General features: G+C 33.1%; 4 protein-coding genes across 4 annotated transcripts; 2 read left to right on the top strand and 2 right to left on the bottom strand.

The window, feature by feature from the left end:
* Positions 1-7,649: 7,649 nt before the first annotated feature.
* On the bottom strand, positions 7,650-12,618 carry LOC105619039 (protein prenyltransferase alpha subunit repeat-containing protein 1). Its single transcript, XM_012200568.1, has 2 exons — positions 12,542-12,618; positions 7,650-8,862 (listed from the first exon to the last, which is right to left on the bottom strand). The coding sequence occupies exons 1-2, from the start codon at positions 12,616-12,618 to the stop codon at positions 7,650-7,652; spliced, it is 1,290 nt and encodes a 429-aa protein (XP_012055958.1).
* Positions 12,619-15,050: 2,432 nt separating this feature from the next.
* Positions 15,051-15,749, top strand: LOC105619041 (tubulin-specific chaperone A). The gene is made up of 2 exons (XM_012200569.1): positions 15,051-15,180; positions 15,523-15,749. The coding sequence occupies exons 1-2, from the start codon at positions 15,051-15,053 to the stop codon at positions 15,747-15,749; spliced, it is 357 nt and encodes a 118-aa protein (XP_012055959.1).
* Positions 15,750-15,934: 185 nt separating this feature from the next.
* On the top strand, positions 15,935-17,527 carry LOC105619042. The gene is made up of 3 exons (XM_012200570.1): positions 15,935-16,775; positions 17,035-17,242; positions 17,330-17,527. The coding sequence occupies exons 1-3, from the start codon at positions 15,935-15,937 to the stop codon at positions 17,451-17,453; spliced, it is 1,173 nt and encodes a 390-aa protein (XP_012055960.1). The 3' UTR covers positions 17,454-17,527.
* Positions 17,528-17,740: 213 nt separating this feature from the next.
* On the bottom strand, positions 17,741-21,189 carry LOC105619043 (U3 small nucleolar RNA-associated protein 15 homolog). Its single transcript, XM_012200571.1, has 5 exons — positions 21,100-21,189; positions 19,479-20,061; positions 18,915-19,135; positions 18,057-18,495; positions 17,741-17,982 (listed from the first exon to the last, which is right to left on the bottom strand). The coding sequence occupies exons 1-5, from the start codon at positions 21,187-21,189 to the stop codon at positions 17,741-17,743; spliced, it is 1,575 nt and encodes a 524-aa protein (XP_012055961.1).
* Between the last annotated feature and the right edge of the window lie 2,365 nt (positions 21,190-23,554).

Here is a 23,554-nt window from a genome sequence, read left to right on the forward strand (position 1 = left end):
CCTATATGAATGTATATAACATTACATAATTGAGATCTTCCTAACATAATCAATGAAATAAAGATATATTCGTATAATCTTTTAAAATAAATAATATTATATAAATAATTAGCAAACGCATTAAGTAGCAAAAAACAATTCTGTAGTGACAAGATTTAATGTAAAAATGACATAAGAAAATTGTTCTAGATTCAATTAGGTGAAAGTCACTTTTAGAAATGGATGTAATATGACAAGAGCGATAAATCAAATTAAAATGATTGTTAATAAGTTACACTTTAGTAAATTACACTTTAGTAAAGTTACACTTTAGTAAATTTTCGAATTATTTTTGTACCTGAGCAATCGACTGCACTTGACCGCAGTTGAACACAAACTCGACGGTTTTACGGTTACAGTAACTTGGAACGAGAAGCAGTTTGTTTGTAATAATTTGGTCAGGATGACGTCAGTTATCAGACAGCTGCCAGACGAAGTCGCGACGCAATATCGTTTAATTTCGGAAATTTGCGACACACAGATACAAACAGACACAATGTCTAAAGATAAAATAATCGAATGTAGGAGTGAGAATGCGTGAGATTTTGTCGAGGGAAAGCCAGAGGGTCATTATCCCGCGTCACGCGGAGATTTCGAGAGAACCGAGAATACTGTTGGGACTTGGGAAAATTGCTTTCGTCGTCGATCAACGTAAATCCCATCGGAAAACTTCAAGCAAAGCCAATAGTAGATTTACAGAGCCAAAAGTAAATTTACAAAATCTTCTACGGAACCTTGAGACGAGTGATTCAGACGAAGCCACGCATATCATAGTTTCAATATATTATGGTGTCAAAGATTAAAAGAGCGAAACAAGCACTTAAACAATATCGACAAAGTTGATTTTGCAAATCAGATATTCGATTTCAAATTATGTAAATTTTAGTTATTTTTAAACTAATTGATTAGATTTCAAACTTAATATTAAACTTCAGCGTGCCAAAGCAATTGCTGTCAATTATACACACGTGGAGAATTTCTCTCAAAATAATCCGTCAATGTTTCTACGCTGAATATAGAACTGTGTATAGTATTTAAATAAATCTATTTAAATCGATTTAATAATAAAAAAATCACAGCTAATAATTTAATGAATAAGTAAAATGTAATAATTGAATGAATAAAGTCACAATTAAATGAAGTTGATCTTTCTCAGACGTGGAGTTCTTTGTGACGCAAATACATGAATCACAAATAGATGTTGCCAAATGTTTACTTCTCGCTATTAATAATCTTATGATGTGCATGATAATAATCCACTCATGCAAGAAAACGTACTGCTTGTATCATATGTCACATATGTTTCTAATCGTTGATATGCGTAACATTGTACATGTTCCATTTGACTAGTCTTTTCCAGCTCGTGTTTCGCTAGAAAGATGAGTCAGAACAAGGCCGGCAATTAAGCACTAATTATTTAATCCAGGAATTCGTTTAATCCAGAGATTCAAATAAAGATACATTTTGATGACCTTTTTCCTTGAACTGTTAGAATTTGTGATAAACAAAATTAATAAAAATTGTTAATAAGAGAAATAAATAAAAATTAGTTCTCTCTCTCTCTCTCTCTCTCTCTCTCCCCCCCCTCCTTTCTCTCATTGAGTTGTAAAGAGCGATACCGTGTCATTTTTTTAAGGCATTAACTACTTATCTTTCTACATTTCTTAATTAATTAAAATGTATGCAAATATTTCTAAGAAATTAATTTCAATATAACGTATCATAAAAAATTTTTTTGTAACTAATTAATAAGAGTTGCAAAAAATACTAATAATTGTAAAGAAAAATATATTCCTAAATTATTTAAAAAATGTAATAACCAAACAGAAATTTTAGAATATTAATTTTTACATTAATTTTATGCCGAAATTTCATTACAATAAAAGCTCATCTATGTATCATTCTAATGGAATTCAATAATTATTTTGGAATGGGACGCTTAATATAGCAAAGACAAATATACATGTTCTTGGTACCGAAACCTATCGATCGCGATGTGCAAGCATGCAACATTGTATCGCACGTTACGAGTAAAAGAATATTTCGTGTTTCATAACTAGCACCATATCAAGTTTGATGTTTCTTAACTCGTATTAAATATCAGATCATTTTCAATAATTATAGATCTATATTTAACATTGAAAATAATTATTCAACGTTATACGTTTATTATAATTCAGTTGAGGAAGAGACAGAAAATAATAATACTGTAATGCGAGTCCTGATTAACTTTGAAAAATCATAATGCCATAAAAATATATGTAAGACAATTTTTTCTTTTAAAATCGTATTGAAAGAAATTATGGATTTTATCTACAGGGCAAGTAACAAGTATCAGAATTAAATATCTTAAAAACAAGACACTTGAGAAAAAATTGATACTAAAATATCAATCTATATCTTTAAAAAGTATTTAATCAAAAGAAGTTTTATTATAATTTTTTTAAAAGATTTTGATGTCAAGAATATTAAATAAAAAAGTGAAAGTTCTAATTTAAAAAGTGGAGAAATTCCAATTCAAAATTTTAAAATCAACTTTGAGAATTCTGTTAAATCTACACTCAAGATCAAATTTGATAAAATGGCAATATTCTATAAATTTCATATGAAACATTTTATTCTGAAATATCTTGTTTTTAAGATATTTAACGGTTCAATATTTTTTACTTATTTTATATAATATACAAAGAAAAAATTAGGTTAACACGAATGCGATAAATATGATAATAATTAGACTTAAATACCTTTCACATTGATTAGAAAAATCGTTGGCAAAATTTCGTGGATCTTTTTGGCAAATCCTTAACTATCTAGCTTACCTTCAACAGAAGAAGTCGATGGTATTCTGCAACTTGAACCTCGTCGCAGATTGAGGACCACAGCTTCCATTTGAGGGTCCAACATTTTATTCGTTCGTCAAATTCGTTAAAAAAAAAAGAGAAAGAAAGAAAAGATAGCCGTATAATAGCGCGACAACAAAACTCGGTCAAACTGATTGTGAGTTGACAATGGTCAATGGCGTCTATTCTTGAGGCAGGCGAGGAATTCACGAGGATGCTTATCGACCGGCTCGCCTATCGCTCGGATCGACCAATGATAGTGATAGGAAACAGTCACGTGCAGCCGCTTTCGACAGCGTGTTTTTGGTGATCCGTCAATCATGCACTTAAGTTTTATAACATATACTTGCGTAATTTATAATCGCGAGTATTTCAGACATTAATGCCACTGATCAATACTGATAGTTACCATTCATTACCATTCATTAGCATCGACCCTATTTAGTGTTCATTCTCGAGTCCCTCACGGAATTATCCATATCGCAAGAATCTCGTTTTTTCCTATTGTTTTTTCCCTATTCGTTTCTCACACAAGGAAACTGTCTTCTTTCCTGTACTTGCGAGGTCTTTGTTCGAATTCTGAATCATTCGAACAACAATTTGATAACGCCGCTGAATGAGTTACTGAGAATAGAAACAGAATGTTAGAATAGATGCATCGGTGAATGATCAGCATGACAAGATTCTGGCAAATATTATATCTGAATTAATTTTATTTACAACTAATGTATCTATATTTCTGTTGATAAAGTTTCGCAATTATGTTGATATTATCAGCATTTATAATAACTAATATGTTATTTTTTTATTGTAATATATTATTATTTCATTATTATATAAAGTGAATTAGAGTTTAAAACTTATGCAATTTTATTAAACTGACAATCTCTTCTTTCAAAGAGAAACAGAAATCCAAGACATATAAAAGATAATATTCTACGTCTTTGTGGCATTTTTTAAAAGTTATAACATTTAATTTTATTATCGAATTTATGCAAAATACTTCTCACGTAAATTCAACGGCATTCGAAAATTTAAATTTTAATTAATACTTGGAGAATAGATAAGGTAACTGCAATCAATATAGTGTAACATTCAATATGGCTTACTTGTTATTGGTAGATAGTTACATGATTAAATCTTTACTGTACTCATGTATTGAAAGTATGTCTCATGTTTTTAATATTCATAAATATTTCCTATTTTGAATCTCGATTATTAGTTTTTAATATTGAACTCAGCAAAAATCGCAATGTTTAGCCATATTAAGTAAAATTACATGATATAAATTCCTTTTTTTTTAATTTAATAATTAAGCTAATTTGTAAATATTTTACATACAAAGTATTGAAATATATTTCCCGAATATAGCTGTTTTAAAAATAACTCTTGACTTTATCGTTATTAACACACTTTTCAATTGTATCTTCAATATACTGCATCATTTGCAGATGCAAGTTTTTCGCAATTATCGACTTGACGCAAGAATATTTCGTCAGAGTTAAAATTGCGATGTTTGCAATCGAGAATCGATTCGTTTAAATACACCTTTAATTATTGTAAAATGAGATCAATCAGGATCTGACGAAAGTCGCTCCGACAGCATCTCGCGCGAAGCTGTGGATCACGATGGTCGACGTCATACTGCCAGAAGTATCATTTCTCATACCATAGTATATATCTAAGAACCGCTGCTTGCTTGTGATTCGCGAGTTTACGTGTCGACGTCAGCTTCTATGAATTTGTGTAATCTTGTAGATCTGGTCATTATTTTTTATGACGTCAAGAGTCGCGAATATTCAGTACCATTAGTGAGCGGCAAAATCTAATGGAATATTTTGTTCAATAAACGTTTTATCCGTTGAAAGCTTAAAACGTTGTTGGTGATAAGCACACTATTGATAAGCTTATAATTGACTGCACGTAATATTCGTATTATTCAATAAATATTCGGACGCAACTGAGAGACTGAGTTAAAGCTCGATGGTTTATTTGTATTATGATATGTAAACGAAATGCCAATATGATTTGCGATATGATAACAGAATTAATTAAACGCGTGAAATATGCACGGAAATTATTTTTTCCTCGCGTCGCAAAAACGTATAACGCAAGAGAACGCTAAATGTGCGAATTATAAATTTGCATCTCTGTCTCAAAAAAGAAAAGCTTTCAATGCCAACTCGGAATTTGTTTACACAAGGCCCGAACTACGTGAAGCTTCAATCCTTTGGCTGCAGCCAAGTAAAACTTTCAAAATTCCCGACAAATAAAGTATAGAAACACATATTTATAGCATATTTGAATTATTTGCATTATTTAAATTAACCAATATAAATAAACAATGTAATGATAAATTGACAACAAAAAAAAATCAATTAATTATTTATTTAAAACTTTATTTGTGAAATTTTCAATTTTACTTGGAAGTGTCAAATCAGCCAGAGAGTCAAGCGTAATTTAATTCTTCACGGAACGAAAGCGATTCGCACGAGTCCAAATTGTGCGAGTACAGCGAGCGCCCGAGTGTGACTGAGGAGCGAGCCATGCGTTAAATAAAAGTTCGTTTATTTCAGTTATCGCATCGTGCCAAAAAGCCGAACGCAGCTGACAGTTAGTGACATAGTAATCATGACAGCGACATCACACAACATTTCCGACATAAATCAATCGAGGTGTTTCTGAGACAGTCTATTTTCAAGGAACAAGTCTAAGTTCACAATTTTACTTTAAGAAGTTGTAAACCGTAAAGCCTTAAGAAATTGACCAATCACAGTTGAGTATGAGAAAAATAATCGATTGTGAATGATCAATTTCTTATAGCTTTACTTAGAGCCTCTTAAAGTAAGGTTGTGGACCTAAACTAATAGGACAGAACAATTTTTTCAGATCTATGCGAACAGGATAGTAGGAAGAAGAGTTGATTTTATTACTGAGCATTAGAAATTTGTTAAAGGATGTATAAAGGATCTCGCACTGATTATATGGAAAATTGAGTGAGAATGAAATGATTTTTCATATAATGTAATTTATAATGTGGTAAACAAAAGGAGTCATAGATACAAGGCTCGTAATAGACAGTTTTTGAGCTATGCTTACTAATGATACTCTATGAGCTCTAGTTTTACACCTTTGATACATTTAATTCAAAAATTATTATTTTTAAACCTTAGATTTATAACATTTTTATTCATTACATTATAGACTACATTATGGCCGGTTCATAATCTATTCTTATTTTAAAACCGACTTAAGTAATGCCTTAAAACACTAATACAATTCTGTGATTGATTTATGTTAGCTCAAAACTGTACTTAAGATCTCAAATATAAGAACTGATTATAAATCCCTGTCTATACGCGAAAACTGACTCATTTCATCGGGATTTAATTCTCCATATAAATATCAGTGCGGGATTCTTTTAGGACTCACAAAGACCTCAGCTACGACCCTGAAAAATATAGATAGAGAAATGGATACCCGTCATTATGGGACGCTATAAAAAGAACACAATCTTAGAAAACTAGCATCTTCATTTTTCTTTCTCGTTCAATATTTTATAAGTATACATAATTATTCTCACAAAAACTTTCGTTTTCCGTCCTTGACGGAGATCCCTCTCGGTGAGACGAATCCGCCTCTTCATTTCTCACATATATCCTACATTTCGTTATTATATTATATTTCACTTTTACGTATCACTGGTGTACTCGATGACTCGAAGTTGCTACGAAGTCGCGAGCGAATAATGTGGGAATTAAGTATCGATAACAATTCAATTTTGCCTATCTACATTGAATCCTGCTTATCGCAATCGTGTTCTAACTAACGCGAAAGAATTTCCTCATGAATCGAAGAGAATAATTCTTTGAGCACCAAACTGGAATATTTCAAAGTTATAAAAAATTCCTTTCCTAAAATGTATTACAGGTTTTTAAAATATTTTTCCTATAAAAGAAAAACTTTCTTTCGCCAAAAAAGACCAAGTAGTTAAAAAATAAAAATTAAATATCAACCCTTGGAAGGGTTTTATGTTCGAAATATGAAAAAGATATTCTCAAATATATAAATAAAATAAAAAATTAGAAAATATAGGGTAAATCATAAATATGTTTTAAATTATGAACATTCCTGGGTAAGAAGGAAAAACAAATGTTCCTATAAACTTGATCGTAAATGCTTCAAAATAATGGACATAATTTGAAATAATGACTGAATATCAGATCAGACTCTTGGTTAGACATGTATGGAAAATGATGCAGGATACTTCAAGTATTTCTTGTAAACAAAAAATTCCCATTTAAAACTTTTGAATAAACTCATTATTTAATACTACTACTTGTGTCCATTACTTTGACAGCATTAGATTTGCTATTCAAACAAAAATTTTTTTTCTTTTTTTAATTCAGAACACGCTTACAAAATTTTAAAACATACTTATGACTTACTCCATATATTGGAAAGCACACAATCAAACGTCTTAAAAATATTTCAAGAATACCAAAATCTTAAAAAACAAACTATATAGCAACTACTTTAAATAAACGCTATTGAATAACATCGTATATATCAAATACGTCTTAACATGACTTAGACGATATGAAATCACAAAAAAGAGAGAAATTATTGTAACAAAATTATTGCGCGAGCATTAATGCGCGATCGCCTGCACGCTTATTACTTTTATATTTACACCTGATAATAAGAAAAATCCTACGATCGGTTCATCGCGCCTTCATCAAATTCAAAAATCTCACACGCTAATCCTGATCATCGCAAACCTATTCTCTCAAGATACTTGCAAAATCTCTCGATGAACATTTTTTCCTGCGGGCGCTTGACCGCCATCTCAATGATACCGACACTAACCGAGCAAAAGGACTTGACGAGCATCACATGAGCCGCCATTAACAGGTCGTCATCGGTAGTGAAACGTCTGTCACGAAGGAGCGATGCGAGTGATGGCTCATCGTGACACCGAGCGTCCCAGAAATCATCTTCGCGATAACAGGCGTGCCTCGCGTACGCGGCGGTGAGAACAGCGATCAAATACGCCAGGAACCTACGGTGGCACCACAACGTCTCATGATTGTCGTGCAAAGTGATGTATTGCTCGTTATACAAGCACTCTTCCGTCCAGTATGACAACGCCGTTAGGTAACACCTAAGTTTGCGAACGTCGGTGGTCAAGTAACCGTGATCACGCTCCAGACGCGCGACCTCGCGAATACGTTCCAGCAACGTCCGTTCGTCGTCGTCGAGGTCGTGACGACCCATGTAGAGGAATGGGCCGTCGTATCTGATGGAGCGGTAACCGGAGTTGTCGTGCGTCTCCCTGCCCGAGGAGATCACTGCCAGGATGTATTTTCGCAGCAGGAACTGCCGATAGGAGTACGCGCTATGATCGGACACATGTTGCCGGCACCAAATGAGCGTGCTCATCCATTCGCTATCGAAGCTGAAATGCCGTAAACCGCGAGACTCGAACAGGGTGACCAAGTGGCGTCGATAGCTCCAAGCGTGGTAGTTGTTCGCGTAGCGATCGGCGCAGGTCTGCACGAGCTCGAGCTCGTCGTTCGCAAGTGCTTCGGCGACATCGGTCCGCTCGGCGTCCAGGATGAACGGCATCAGCCAGCTTCGATACGAGAAGGCCTCGAAGCACTTTGGCGTGTGATAGAGCACCGGCCGCGTGAAGGACAGCTCGTCGCGCGGGTCCAACCTGCCAGCGCGCACCAATTCTCGCCGCATATTCCAGAACATGGTCACGCTCGGATTGAACAGAAGGGCGCCCAACAGCCATCTCGCCACAATGCTGGGTTCCTCGCGCCGCTGATGACGCGTCCGCCGATACTCCAGCAGCCGGCGATAAGTATACACGTAGAGCGGCTGAACGCACCATGATGCCAGACCCAAGCTGTCCTCCTGGTGAAACACCGGCGACCGGTTCTCGCTGTCCTCCATAGGCAGGATCACGAAGCTCCTTCTAGGGATACAGAGAAGTCGCGACTATGTAAACTGTCGCTTCGCTTTGTATGTAAAAAAAATTTGAAAAAAGAAACGTCCGTAAATTCTTTTTGGTAAGAATTCTTAAATTAAGGAAAGTATGGAGATAGTTATATACTGTTAAATTTAACAAATTATACCCAATCTGAGTTATTTTTAATCATTTCTGTAGATCATCGCTGCTCTTACTTAATATGTCGTTAATTTAATTGAAACAATAGAGTTAAACAATTTAATTCAAGAAATGTAATCATTTGACTTAAATTTAATTTATTACTTACTAATCGTATATACATTAATATAAACGCTATTTACTTTAAAACTAAGCAATTCAATCCAGAAATAGACTAATTTACATTTTGATACACATGAAAGTTAAAAATAACAAAAATGTTATTTAATTCAAGGGATTGGAGTCTATCATTCCTCCTCCTTTGACATTTAACAGTGTATTATTCCGAGTTTCTATACATTTCAAGTTGCTTACATTCACTCTCCGGAGTTGATTTAGTGGATTTGTTGGACCTACTTAATTATAAATCTCTTAGACAAAAATGTCAAACAATTCAATTTTCTTTACATCTGCAAATTTGGATTATTCTTATTAAAATATATTTATTCTTTTTTTATACGAGATATGTCTTTTTGATTGCTTCAAATTAATTAGTGCTTTTTAATTAATATAAATTAAACTTACAGATCCAGCGTCAGTAATTGTATTATAGACTTTTAGAGAAAGAGAGAGAGAGAGAGAGAAAGAGAGAGAGAGAGAGAAATTAATATTTCTTATTATTATTTCTTAGTATATGTAATACTTAAAATTAATCATAATAAAAATCTATATATAATCATTTCGAGTAATATAAATATTATGTATTATATTATAAATAAGTAATATTAAAGAAAGAGAAAGAGAAAATATGTATAATTATTCTCAAGTATGTAGTGAATAAGACAAGGAAAGAAAAAATAAATAAATAATTATCAATGTTTTCAGTGATAAATAGAAATTAAGATAATGCGTTTAGTATCTAAGTAATTTCAAATGTTTAGAAAATTATTTCCATATTCGACTATGATCTATTAACATGTATAAAAAATCCGCAATGCGTCATGGATAATGCAGCTAGATAAGACAACTTCGTCGCAATGCTGATGTTTGTAGGAATGAAGAATTTAGCTTGTACCGGCAAATTTATAATCTCACGTAAAATTACGAGTCTTCTTACATCCGTATTCAAAGTTCTCTATTTTTTAGTTTAACAATTTAAACAATACACTTTAACTTCTAGTTATCAGTGTGAAGTATTAAATATACTTTACAAAAGAACATTTATAACAATCCTTTTTCATAATTTCCACGAAGGATTTTTTTAGATTTCAACAAGATTTTTTTTTAATTTATTGTAGAAAAAAACTTAAATAAAAGACTGTATTCTACTTTTTATATGCAAGCCTGTAAAAGTTTCCCGATAGTTAATTTTTTATTATATTTGATTCTCTATTCGATTTTGTGAAAATTACATAGAACCTATTATGTAAGTGTATCTTGTAAGTGATTGTAGTTACATTGTAGTTACAAGAATTGACCAATCGTAGTCGAACATGAGGAGAATATTCGACTGTGATTGGTTAATTCTTCTACTATAGTTACAACTACGTTTATACAATTATAGAATGGACTTAATAATTAGTTAACTATGTAACATGGACATAGGAAAATTACGGTTGACATTCAGCTTTTTAAATTACTCCGAGGGCAATTAAAACCAATCTTCTTAATTCTGGGTTTAACACGAACCGTGAATATAGAGAGTAATGAACACAAGCATTATTAACGCTCTATTTTACATTTATCCCATTTAATTTCAAGGTTTTGAATTCACATGTTAATATGAATGTGAGCTTCCGAATGCTGTATAAAAATAAAAGGTCGTTAAAACCGGCTTCAATTATTTTCTCATCGCTTGTTAATCTTGTTATCCCGGTTTTGAGCACGAGATTAAAATAAACTCGCGTTTGCGACTATGATTAAGTCAAAACAAAAAAATTTACAACAGGAAAACATAGAAGATATATGCGACGGAGACGAGAAGACGGTCATGCATTGTAAATAATTAATCAGTCACGTCCTACGTTCGCAAAAATAGAACCATCCGGAGAGTATCGAATGCTAATCATCGCGATTTGTACAATTACACTATTAAATTTAGAAAGTCAAATTATACTCAATTTGAATTATCTTTAATCATTTCTGCTGCTATTAATATGTTGTTAATTTAACTTAAAACAATGGAATTTAACTTAAACAATTCAACTCAAAAATGTAATTATTAAATTTGAATTAAGTTTAGTTTATTATTCACTAAGTGATATACATTAATATGGTTGTTTACTTTGAAACTAATCACAGAAATGGATCTATTTTTGATATTCATGGAAATTAAAAATAAAATTTTATTTAACTCAAGAGATTGAGTTACCGTTGCTTCTGCGAATCTAACAATGTACGCCTACACAATTGTAGAATAAACTTAACATTGCAGTTTCACGAAACATGAGAAATCACGCGAGCAAAAAAAGGTCAAATAATTCATATAAATTTAAAAAAAAACGAAAGAAAAATATCTATCATTTATTATTGCATTGAAATTCCCTTAATAAATGTTTACGAAGATTTATTACACTTTTAAATCTCTACGGAAATTTATCGAGTCCGGTAAATGGAACTTTCGACAATACTTGGAGAATTAATATTAAATCGAGCGCGCTCTCTCAATATTTCATAGATTATGATCTAGAGCAGCAGTCAATTACAGTTGGAGCACGTGATTCGCGATAGACTCGCAGTCAACTTCGCGGCTATTATCACGGCACGGTCGCTGTGACGGCGAGCGGCGTGGGCGAAAGTTGGCGCGCGCGAGATCGATCGTCGCGTTAAAATCGCGAGGAGGTCGATTCACCTCCACGATCACCGGTACACGCTTTTTTTCCTCCCCTCGTCCTCTCACCGCCTATCCCTTCGAAGACTCCGCCCTCGCAACTGCGCGGTTAGGATCGCGTGTGCGTAAGTTCTGTAAGTTCTGTTTGCCGGTTTACGGGCGTTGCAGTGCAGGTTTCGAAACGAGGTTGTCTCGGAGAGCTATTTTAGGTTAGGATCCATCGAAGTCACTCCGCGGCGATTTTAAATCGATAACGCGTATATATAGGATCACTTCATCTATTCAGCAGCTCTCACGCTTCACGTTTTCTAATATCGAGAATAAAATCGATGTGCATAAATGCATTTAGACTTTGAAAAAGGTAGAAAATAACAGTCATAATGGGATGCAAAAAATAAAATATACTCGAAAATAACGAGAACAGACCTAATGCAAGATCGTTAACACGATCGTAACTTGCGCTGAGTTCAAAATCGCGACACCGCATAAACGCGCGGAAGTGCGATCGGTCGTCTCGACTTGTGTAAATGACGGACGAACGCAGTGTGGCAGCTTTTCATGAGATTCACGATGGTCAAGTTGTCGTCGCCACGATTCTACCGATTTCGATCTTTGCCTGTCACGAGAAGATTAGAGACAGCAAAATACGCCCGTGCACGGTGCAACGGACTTCCGGGTTTACTCGCGAGGAAAAGATGAAGAAAAACGCGCACTCACATGGTGGGATTTCTCCGGACGGTATTCTCGATGTCACGGAGGATCTTCTCGGCGGCCGGGAACTCGTTGTCCACCATCGTATGAGCCGCATCACATCTCCCTCGTGGACGTATCAATCGACGGTGGACGCGCCAGTGTGACACACCACCCTTCGCGTTCTTTCCTTCTCGCTTCCACTCTCCGGAGTCTATCGCTCCCTCCTTCTGCTCTACCACCCCGCACGGCGTGTCCCGTTGCGACGTATACGGCGGTGCGGCACTTTACTCTGCGGAAGCGCTATCGGAGCAGCCGGATGCAGCCGGAGTACGGCAAGCAGACACGCTCGGCTGCGCGCGGCGCGAAGTCAGCCACGAGTCGGGCCGGGCGGGCGCGCCGCCCAGGCTCGCCAACTTCACGCGGTCCCGATCTCGCGTGCGTCGTTGAATCGTCGTTTACTTGCGTTTACCGCGCACCGAATCGAATCCCATTTTGCACGATGCGCAAATTTTCCTGCAGGTCGATTTAATAGAAAAATTTATGTATATCTGTCTTGTCATTATATTATCATTACCTTTCATTATGAATAATTTCCTAAGTTTTTTTATATTTATAATTATGTATGTATATATATAGACGATTATATATGAAAATATTTAAATAATGTATAAAATGTGTGCATTTTAATAGCGTATATTAATTAATTATAAATTATATATTGCATATTATATTATATATATATATATATATATATATATATTTTCATATATAATCGTCTCTAGATTTTTATCTAAAAGTTTTATTAATTAATTCAACTACATATATATCTACATATCCATATTTAGATTTTAATTTCTCTTAAAATTTTCCTTTGATCTCAAAATAATTTTGAGAAACATTTGGAAATATGGAAATTCGAATAAGAAACAAAAGATACATTTTAGATTGGTCATAGAGTGTCGTAAAACGTTGACTTTGAAGACTTGATAAACAATTGAAATATCGCATAAACCCCTATAAACTTAAGTATAAACTTTCTGCATAAACTAGGTATTGTTTTCTTTTTATCGCTTTCCGGAAAATTATCGTGTCGTTGATTACCGTAAACGTCTGATATGTTCTCATTGGACGAAGCGCAATAATGCCGTGACCCGATAATAACGCGAAAGGTAAAGCTCGCTCAAGTCTTATTAGATCCTTGGATAACGATAATCACGTCATATCCTGGCGCTCGTTGCGCGATAAAGCGAAGGCTCTTTTGCGTTTCTTGTTTTATAGATCGCGATAAAACTAGCGCTAGCGATAAAATGAGCTTCCTGCAACGTGACGTACGTAATATAAGTTGCTATTCCATTTACATCGAAACTTAGATAATTTATAATTCTTATTTATGACATCAGTTGAATGTACGTTCTTTTTTTTATTCTAACAAGTGAGATTCAATTTTTTACAATCTGCAAACGAAATATCGAATCTTTCCAATAGACAAAATATGTATAAAACCTGATAGTTTCACCGATACAAGATTAACTTTAATTTCGGTTCAATTTACTTATCTTTATCCTATTTCTATTTTTTAGTATTAGAAAAAAATAAACATTAAACAGAGATTAAAGTTAATCTTACACTGGTGGACCTAAAAAAACCTTAGGAACATCATAAAAATATCATCTTTTAGAACATGCATATCTATAAAGATGTCTAAAATAAAATATCATAAAGGCCGTACTCCAAATTTACTATCAGTGCTAAAACTTAGCGTATGTAAACTACAGATTTTCAATGCTGGTAGTCAATTTGGAACAAAGATATCTTCTAAACATTGCGTATTAACTAACGTTAAAAAAAGGTAAGATTATAAACCTGTATTATTATCCGATAATTTAAGGGTTGTGTTCCCAAATTTACTGCCAATACTAAAAATCTATAGTTTATGCCACGTGCACTATAGATTTTTAGTACTGGTAGTAAATTTTGGAACGCCTTAGTCACCAAACACTAACATCATTATCTGAATATAAAATATTTTCACATAACTTTAGATTCAGACTGTGTTCTTAAACTTTTGCCAGTACTGAAAATTTATAGTGCACGTAACGTAAACTAAAGTAGATTTTCAGCGCTGGCAGTAAATTTGGAATACAGTCTCAATATCACTTATTATGTGGAAATGGAAAGCAACTGTAATAATGAGAAACCGCCTGCGAGACTGATTGAAAATTGAAACAAACCGCGGCAAAATATCGATATCGGACATGACATCAAATCGAAATCTCGATGAATGTCACGTGACGTCAGGCAGTCGAACAGTACGAAGTGAAGTAAGCACGTCATTGTGACTCTGTGAATTGTACATAACCTCATCTTATCACGGTATCGGCCACAATTCCGCCACAATTTCTATCGACTCGTCCTTGCCTAATAAGGCAAAAAAAAAGAAAACAAAGCGAAAGGACTGTCGATTTCTCAACGCACAATTCCAGCTTCTCCCGTCCTTGACGTCTCGAAAAGGTGAAGCGTCTGTTCGCAAATAATGTCTGACCCGCGTATAAGAACGCTCAAGATTAAGACAGGAGTAGTGAAGCGTCTTGCGAAAGAAAAGGTCACATACGAAAAGGAGGCGGCGCAGCAGCGCGAGAGGATACAAAAGTTGAAAGAGCAAGGTGAGGATCATTTTTAGCTATAAGGGAAGAAAGGATGCAATTCCTTATCACGTGACGTCGAAACTTGTTTTATAGCCACGTAATATATTCGGAAATTTGCTGCATAGATTCGTCTGATACATGATATTCAATTTCTAGTGTTAAATATCTTTATTAAAGCGCTTATAAATGTTTTTAGTGATACAAATGTTTCATAGGATCATAACTTTTAATATTTAAATAAATTGTATTTGCGAGATTTTTTTTTCTCTTTAATTTTAAAGTCTTTGAAGTGATATCATTGATAAAATTAATATTAAATTAATATTAAACAATTTCGTTAATAGTATACATGTTTTGTAGATAAAGATGGTTATGACATAAAGAAGCAAGAGGAGGTGCTTCAAGAATCCCTTATGATGGTACCAGACTGTCAGAGACGTCTCGTTAAAGCATTTGAAGAACTCAAGAAGATCCTGGAAACTGAGCAAGATTTAAAAGAAGTCGAAGATTACATTGAGGCTGAAAAAATATTACAGGAAGCAGAAGAACAGTTGCCAAAAGAAGGGGATATTTTGCAGATGTGTTAAAAAAAAAGTGCTCTTTAATGACTTTTGCTGAATTATTTTCAAATATTTTCCAACATTTTTATTTCTTTCCTTTACTAACCTTTTAAGATTGATTAATTTTACACTTAAAACTTATAGCCTAACTATTATAGTTTAAGTTTTTTTTATCATTATTCTCACTTGAATGCACATACATTAAAATAAACATGTACAGTGGTCAATCTTTCCAACAAGATACTGGACAAACTTATCAAAATATGCATTTTAACACGTACTATCCAATAAATCAACAACCATTTCCATACAATATAAATTACGATGGGAATATATGTTATAATGTTTATTCAAGCCATGTAACATGTGATAATAGTACTGTTAATAATGCGACGTTAATCGATAGAATAAGAACAAGACAAGAAGATGAAAAGATCATTGAACAGTTTCTCAAAGAGACAGGTTCAATTCCTGACAAATGCAAACAGAAAGATCCGTTTAAGATCGCGGACACTAAGAGTGCATTGATATCCGTGGTTAAATTGAATAAACAACTTGAGGCTGTTTGCGCGGAACTTAAGAACAATTTTAATTTACCGGAAGAGAAATGGCAGGAGAAGGTCAGTGCCTGTAATGCTGCAAAACATGAAATCTGCGAAATCTTAAAAACTATAAAAGATGCAAACTTTTTAAATAAAGTTAAGAACAATTTAGAGAAACGTAAGAAGAAACGTATAAGAGAACGATTGAGAAGAGAAGAATGGAAAAAGGAGAAGTTACTGAAAGAAGAAAGAAGAACAAGGTTACATGCAGAAGCTGATGCGTGGATCCGAAAAGAGCAGGCGGTAATTAAGCGAGAGAAACAAGAGGAAAACTTGCGCAAAGATGCGGATATGGTTTTATCCGATGTTCGAAGCAAGAGAAACGATGCACGAAAGTATCTAGGGATTTTACAAGAACTGCAGAACTTAAGAGAGATCAAGGCGAATATTGCTCGAGCGAGGGGCGAGAAATTGTCCTTAGCAGCCGAGAAAGCCTTCAATAATACCATCGGTAGTGTATTTTATTTTGCTACATATTATTTTTAATAATAAAAATAATAAGCTTCTTAAAATGCGAAATAAAAATAGACACATCAATAAATACAATTAATGTAATAATAAGGAATTCTAATAAAATAAATATAAAACGATTAATAATAGAGTATTAATAATAGAGTTTAATACAGGGTAGGATTTTTTGTGTTTCTTTTCTTAACAAATATAATATAAATTATAATTTTTATATTTTTAATTATAAATATATATTATAGCTAAATTAATAGAACAGTGGACTACTTTGGACCGCGAATACGCAATAGAAGAACAGGAATTGAAATTAATGCTAAAAACGGATAACGAAAAAAGGATCGAAAAACAAACGAAAAATTTATTCGATGATTGGGAAAATGTGCTATTTGGAACAAGTATATTGGCTGCTGAACAATCCTATAAAAATATGGATAGTTTTGTCATGATTCGGTATGTATTTAATATCGAGATGTAATTAATTTCAAATGATATCATTTTTTTTTCAGTCGAAAAAATGTTTCCTTTTTTGCATTTCAGTAAAGCCTGGGATAAGTTCATCAGTTCAGAAAATGATACAACAACGATTCCAATTGGGTGGATAGTGCCTGAAAGACCATCTTCTGCTGCTTGGCAAAAATGTCTCAATAAGGAGACTTCTTGAAATAAGCGAATGACTTTTGTCAATTTAAGTTTATTTAAAAAATAAAAAAAATTTGCTAGAATATTTTCAATTAAGCTTGTGACTTGTATACACCACAAACTTTTTCACTATAAATTAATTTTTGCAAAATTTTAAATTTGTTACTCTTCACTTATTCATTAAGAGGAAAATATTTAAATTGTTGCTTGTTCATTTATATTTCGAGAAATTTAATGCTAATGTAAAATTATGTACAAAAAAACTATTTTACAAAAATTATTTTACAATTGAATATTTTATAAATTATTTTAAGCTATATTCAAAATAATATCACGTTCTGTTTGAGCGGCATTTGATGGTTCCAAGCTTTGAATTTCTTTTATAGTAGGTAAAGAAGATGTTTCAGCACCAGACAATATCATTTGCATTGAACCTTGCAATTGAGTTAAAGCTAAAATTAATTGTTCTTCCTCTTGCAATTTTTGCGACAGTATAGCAAACGTTTTTCGTGTTTCCTCCGATAGTTCGTCCAAATGATCTTCGTAAACGTCTATCAAAAAAAGAATAAATTTTATTAATAAGAAAATGTGAAAAGAAATCTAAAGGAAAATATTTAACACTTACCTAATAATACGTTCGCTACGTGCGACAATACTCTTCCAAAACGTATATTGCCGATATATTTGTTCAAGAATTTAATAATATTAACTAGCGATTTGCCGTCTCTACCAGCCAATGCTCGCCTTAAACCTTCGCGCCTAATAAGTTCCTGTGTAAGCGCTACAGTGACATGTGGCGTTTTATTAACCACATAATTCATCATGACACAATCGAGCGCTTTACTATATTGAAATTTTCGTAAGCAGGCATCGTGCTTGCTCATTACTTCTTTCACTTCTTGGTGCACGACTACGTCAATACTTCGCACGTGCAGATTTTCTCCTGCATGCCTATACGACACCTTCTTCCGTTTCGATTTTATTACATCTTTCACATCTTCCTCACGTCTTCTAACAGAAATCATACCGTCTACCATACCAGCTACGACGGTTTCATCGTCTACCTGCAATTTGATATTAACTGTATCAATTTTTATAAATAATTCAATTTTATAATATTAAATAGATCAAATTTATTAACCCGAGAGTAGTCAGTAGTTTCTTCATCTGGAATATTATATCATTTTATATATATATATGTATATATATATAAAGGTAAATAGAAACAAAATAAATATTACAAACGGATATTAACTCATTAAATAGCTTATTATGACAGTATTTTTGAAAAATAAAGATATTAATTAAAATTTTCTTATTGTGGGTTTTAAAAAATTGTATATTCAAAGATTCGTTAAAAAAACAGTTATTAAAGAAGTAAAAAGTTATTAAAAACGAAAGAATATAAAAATATTCCAGACGACTTCTTAAATAAGTATAGATGACAGTAAATTTAACGACAAAGACAATTTGTTTTGCTTACACTGATTCCTATGCTGAGAACCGCATTAGGATAATCCAAAGCATGAAGAGTTTTATATGTTCCAGCATCGTAAATCTTAACATGCCTGTCCAACGAACCAGATAGTATTCTATGACCATTAGAAGCAATTTTCAGGCAAGTTACAGTTTTATGATGTTGTGTAATTTTCGCGACCAATTTGCCACCCGCAAGAGCATCCCATACTTTAATATCTGAACCACCTTGAAATTATATTAAATAAGTAATAAACAATTTTATATAAACCCTCAATTGTATGAAATTGTATATAATGTGTATATAATATGTATAATTATTTATTAAAAATTTATAAAATTTTTTAAATAATAATAAACGATTTATTAAAATCGTAAATAACAATACGAGTAACAATTTAATACCTGTAATGATCAAAACAAAATCTATTGATGCTTATAATTTCCATATAAATTTATATATTATATTATTTATATATTGTATGTACATAATATATTCATTTGAATTGCACATCAAAATTTTTTAAAATTATATAGATACATAAAATATAATCAATCATAAATATTATACCTGCAGACAGAAATATTCCTCCAGTCGGCAAGAAGAGTAAACTTTCTACTGGTGCGTTATGATTAACACTAAATACCTTCTTATTCGTTCTGGCATCATACATATTCACAATTTTGTCATACCCGCCGGATAGTAACACATCAGAGGATACAGGACTCACTGCGCCGGCTCTGATATAATCTGTATGTTCATTGAAGCTTGTCAATTGTTTTTCACTAGGTATGTCCCACAAAGCTACAGTCTTATCGTCTGAAAATGAGGCAACACGAACATCATCTGCTGTGAAGAAAACTCTGTGCACTGCAGCCTTATGTCCAGAAAAGATTCGCAACACGCTATTTGAACTGATATTAAAGAGTTTAATCACTGCTTCTTCTCCACCGACACACAACAGCTTGCCATCTCTACGAAAGCAACCTCCATATGCAGCTTCTTTGAACTTGCTGTAAGTTTTTGTAGCTAACTTTGTGATAGGATTATACAGTTGTACTCGTACTGAGCAGGTTGTTGCGAAATAATGTGGCTCTACTGGTGAAAAGTCAATGTAGTCTATCGGACCAAATTCTTTTATTAAAACTGGAGGCTGTAAACATACATAATTACCATAAATAATTTATCATTCTCTATAAATATAATTTTAATATACGCATAGATTACAAAAATTAATCCTTAATATACACAATGATTTTCTTTACTCAGAGGGTCATTCATGTTCCGAATTAATTTTCATCACTTTAATAAATACACAAAAATTATTAAATGTACTTCTTACATACTTTAACATCTTTAGAAAGTATTTCCAAGATATTTATATATTTTTAAAAATTATATATAAATGTTATAACTAATTACTTGATGCTCCTTTTTTTTGAAGAAAAGAAATATGCTGAGCATGAATGATTTAATCATATATACTAAAAATTAAAAATTTAAGAGATGTTTTAAAGATATCACATTTATTATAGGCAAAAAGAAAGTATAAATCAAATGAAAAATATAGACAAGTTTTATTTAAAAAATATAAATTAATAATTTATAATTATATTTATATTATAAATAAATTTTATAAATAAATTTTAACTACTTTGTGAAGCAGACTGCTTATTTTACAATCTTATTTATTAGTGTATGCTATATTCCAATCAGAAATTACCAAATAAAGGCATACAGTAATATGTCCGATAACATCATTCTAACAAAGAAATTTTAAAGAAAAGATTTTCCTAACAAAGAAATTAGAAAATTTTTTTTACATGAATCAGAATATGACATTCGAACAAAGAAAAGATTTTTTTTGAAGACAAAGAAAATGCTTTCTATGAAGTAGAACGTATATTTTTTTAGTCTTTTCTTTATATAAGTTTAAAATATTACAAGCAACATTTCATAAGTAAATCAATCAGAGCTTTTAACTTAAATTAATAATATTAAAAAAAAATCGATGTATATCATAATAATGAAATTGTTTTCGTTCTTTTTATTATTTTATTATTTATTACAAAACGTAAGAGAAAAATAAAACATAAAAAAAATCAGTGAATCTAATCAGGTTATGTATCACACACGTGGGCATAGTATTAAGATCATGTTTTTTCATATAAATTCCTAAACATACACATACCGCATATTTTTTCCAATATATATTGTCTTCAGTTAATTCCGGTCCTGTTCGGGCAAACACTTTGGTATTTATCTTCTTAAACGACGTCATTTTTTAAATTATTAAGTCTATAAAAACAGTACAAAATGTGTATTATCGAAAGATTATCGGCGTATTCAATATTTGTGGTAGTTTCCAAAATAGAACAGTAGATTTGTTCGCGTTACTTGAAATCTTCAAAACTTTTACACTTAAAACAAGATAAATATATATTCGGGCGTTGAAGAAAAAGAAAGCAAAAATGCTGAGTGCAAAAAGTGCAAACAACGTGAACGAACTTAGCACGGAATCGTGTAGAATATAGAATAATTGACCGTTGATACAACAGGTTTATTTTTTGTGGCTAAACTATTTTGGAACTTAAAGTGAGATAGGTATATATTTAATATTTGGTGAAAGCGAGAAAGAGAAATTTGTGCAGTGTAGTGTAGGAATAGGCCTGTTCTTTTTAGCTAAACTTCTTGGTTCATCTTTTCTCTTTTTCTCTCGTCGAGAGAAAAGAAAGAAAGATGAATTGTGCAAGAACTTTAGCTAAAAAGAATTTCTCATAAAACAGACCTAATGTAAAATCTTCTTATCAAATTTGTGGACAAAAAATTATAACTTTTTTCTGATTTTGCGAACGCATTGATATTGCAAGTGCGAATCGCTGAGCACATTCAAACCAGATACACAAGTAAGAACCAATCACGTTCAATCGTTGATAGACTGACTTTTGTCCAATAATAAAAGTATCCAGATTTATTTTTTATTGCTGCGCTGCATAGAATTTTTCTCCTCGCTTTTATCAAATTTCAAATATCACTTTAAAGCCCATGACACACAAAAAATGTAAAACAATAAACGAATTGGCCAATCACAGTAAAGAACGCAAGGCAACATAAACAATAAAAAAGAATAAATTCAAAATTAATTACTGTATATTTTTTATTACTTATTGCTAATTTTTTTTGTGTGCCGCAATCTTAAGTACAAAAAATATACAAAGTTCAGCAACAATAAAAAGAAATAAACATTCTTTTGGATTCGCGTTTAGAAAGGTTATTTTTTAGCGACTATTAGAAGTTTTCTCGCTGAAATAAGAACATTCCTTTAAAGTTAAAAGTATTACCCAATCAGCGAGAAGAAAAGTTCCAACAGTTGCAAAATAAACTACCTGCTGAACGCGGCCGTCGCCATTGTACGGAACGTTCCTTTACTTGAACTAAGCAACGATAGGGTAGAGGGGGGAGTTTAAATGACCCACTGAGGAGGGAAAGAGGGGAAAGTCAAGCTGATGTTGACAGTTGTAGGTGTGCACGTGGTGGAAAACCATCATAGATCATTACGCACACCTGACATGCTGGTTGTTCCTATCATGCTGTTGGGGTAAACGTCATCATCTCCCCTCCGGGTGGCACGCAGAGTTGAGATCGTTGCGACGCTGCAACGACGGTCTCTCTCGGATTATTAAGGCGCTGAAGCGTCGCCTTCAACATGGCGGTGCCGTTCATGCAGTCACTCCGTACGTTTCTCCGCTCATCATGACCACGGTGGGTTGTATCGGCCGCGCATCGTCTCTCCGTAGTTCCAGTCGCACGGCACTCCAGAACGCACGCGAACGACGTCGTCCGTAGGCTTACGGCAGGCGAGCGAGGTTACACGCGTCAACTCCAGCTACTTCAAGAGCGTACAACGAGGAACAGGCATCGGTCCTCAACGGACAGTTGACCCTCCTTTGTACAGCGCGGTGCTACGATCTCGATTTCGGACGGACCCAGGAGTCAACCATCCTGGTGTAACTGTACGTCTGGTGTTGAGTTCGAGAGAAGGAGGTAGAGGATGCCTGCTGCGATCCGACTATCATAAATCATCGTGACTTTCATTGTCCTCGTACAAGGCAACTGTAATTACCGAAAAACGGTAAGCAATCGTAAAAAGAAAAGAAGGAAAAACTCGTCTCATTCGAATTCCTTTATCAGAAGTAATTAGAGACAGTAAAACTGGTAGAAACTTTGGAGTCGTTGCAAAAAAAAAATCGAAACAAACGCTCAAACATTTCAAATGTATACAAAGGAAAAACCTGCGAATATAATTATTTTGATTCGTAAAAAGAAATTTCTTATTTTATTTTTTCGGATATCTATTCTTTAAAATGTTTTTATTTGTATCTGCGTTTGCTTTGGGTGGTTCATAGCAATTTAAATCACTTTTTATTCTTGTTTATCGAACAAGGACAAAAGATACTTACAAACTGTTAGCACCGAATCAGCCGCTCTAATCATACAGAAAAAATTTTCTATATAGGTTTTTCTTTATTCTAATTTCTCAGAGAAACATCTTTAAAATTTCTTTGTTCGAATGTCGTCAAATTATTTATATATACAAATTCTGATATGTCATTGTAAGTCTTTATTTTCATTATTTAGAACGTTGA

The sequence above is a fragment of the Atta cephalotes genome (genome assembly GCF_000143395.1).
Source record: "Atta cephalotes unplaced genomic scaffold scaffold00019, whole genome shotgun sequence".
NCBI classification, from domain to species: Eukaryota; Metazoa; Arthropoda; class Insecta; order Hymenoptera; family Formicidae; genus Atta; species Atta cephalotes.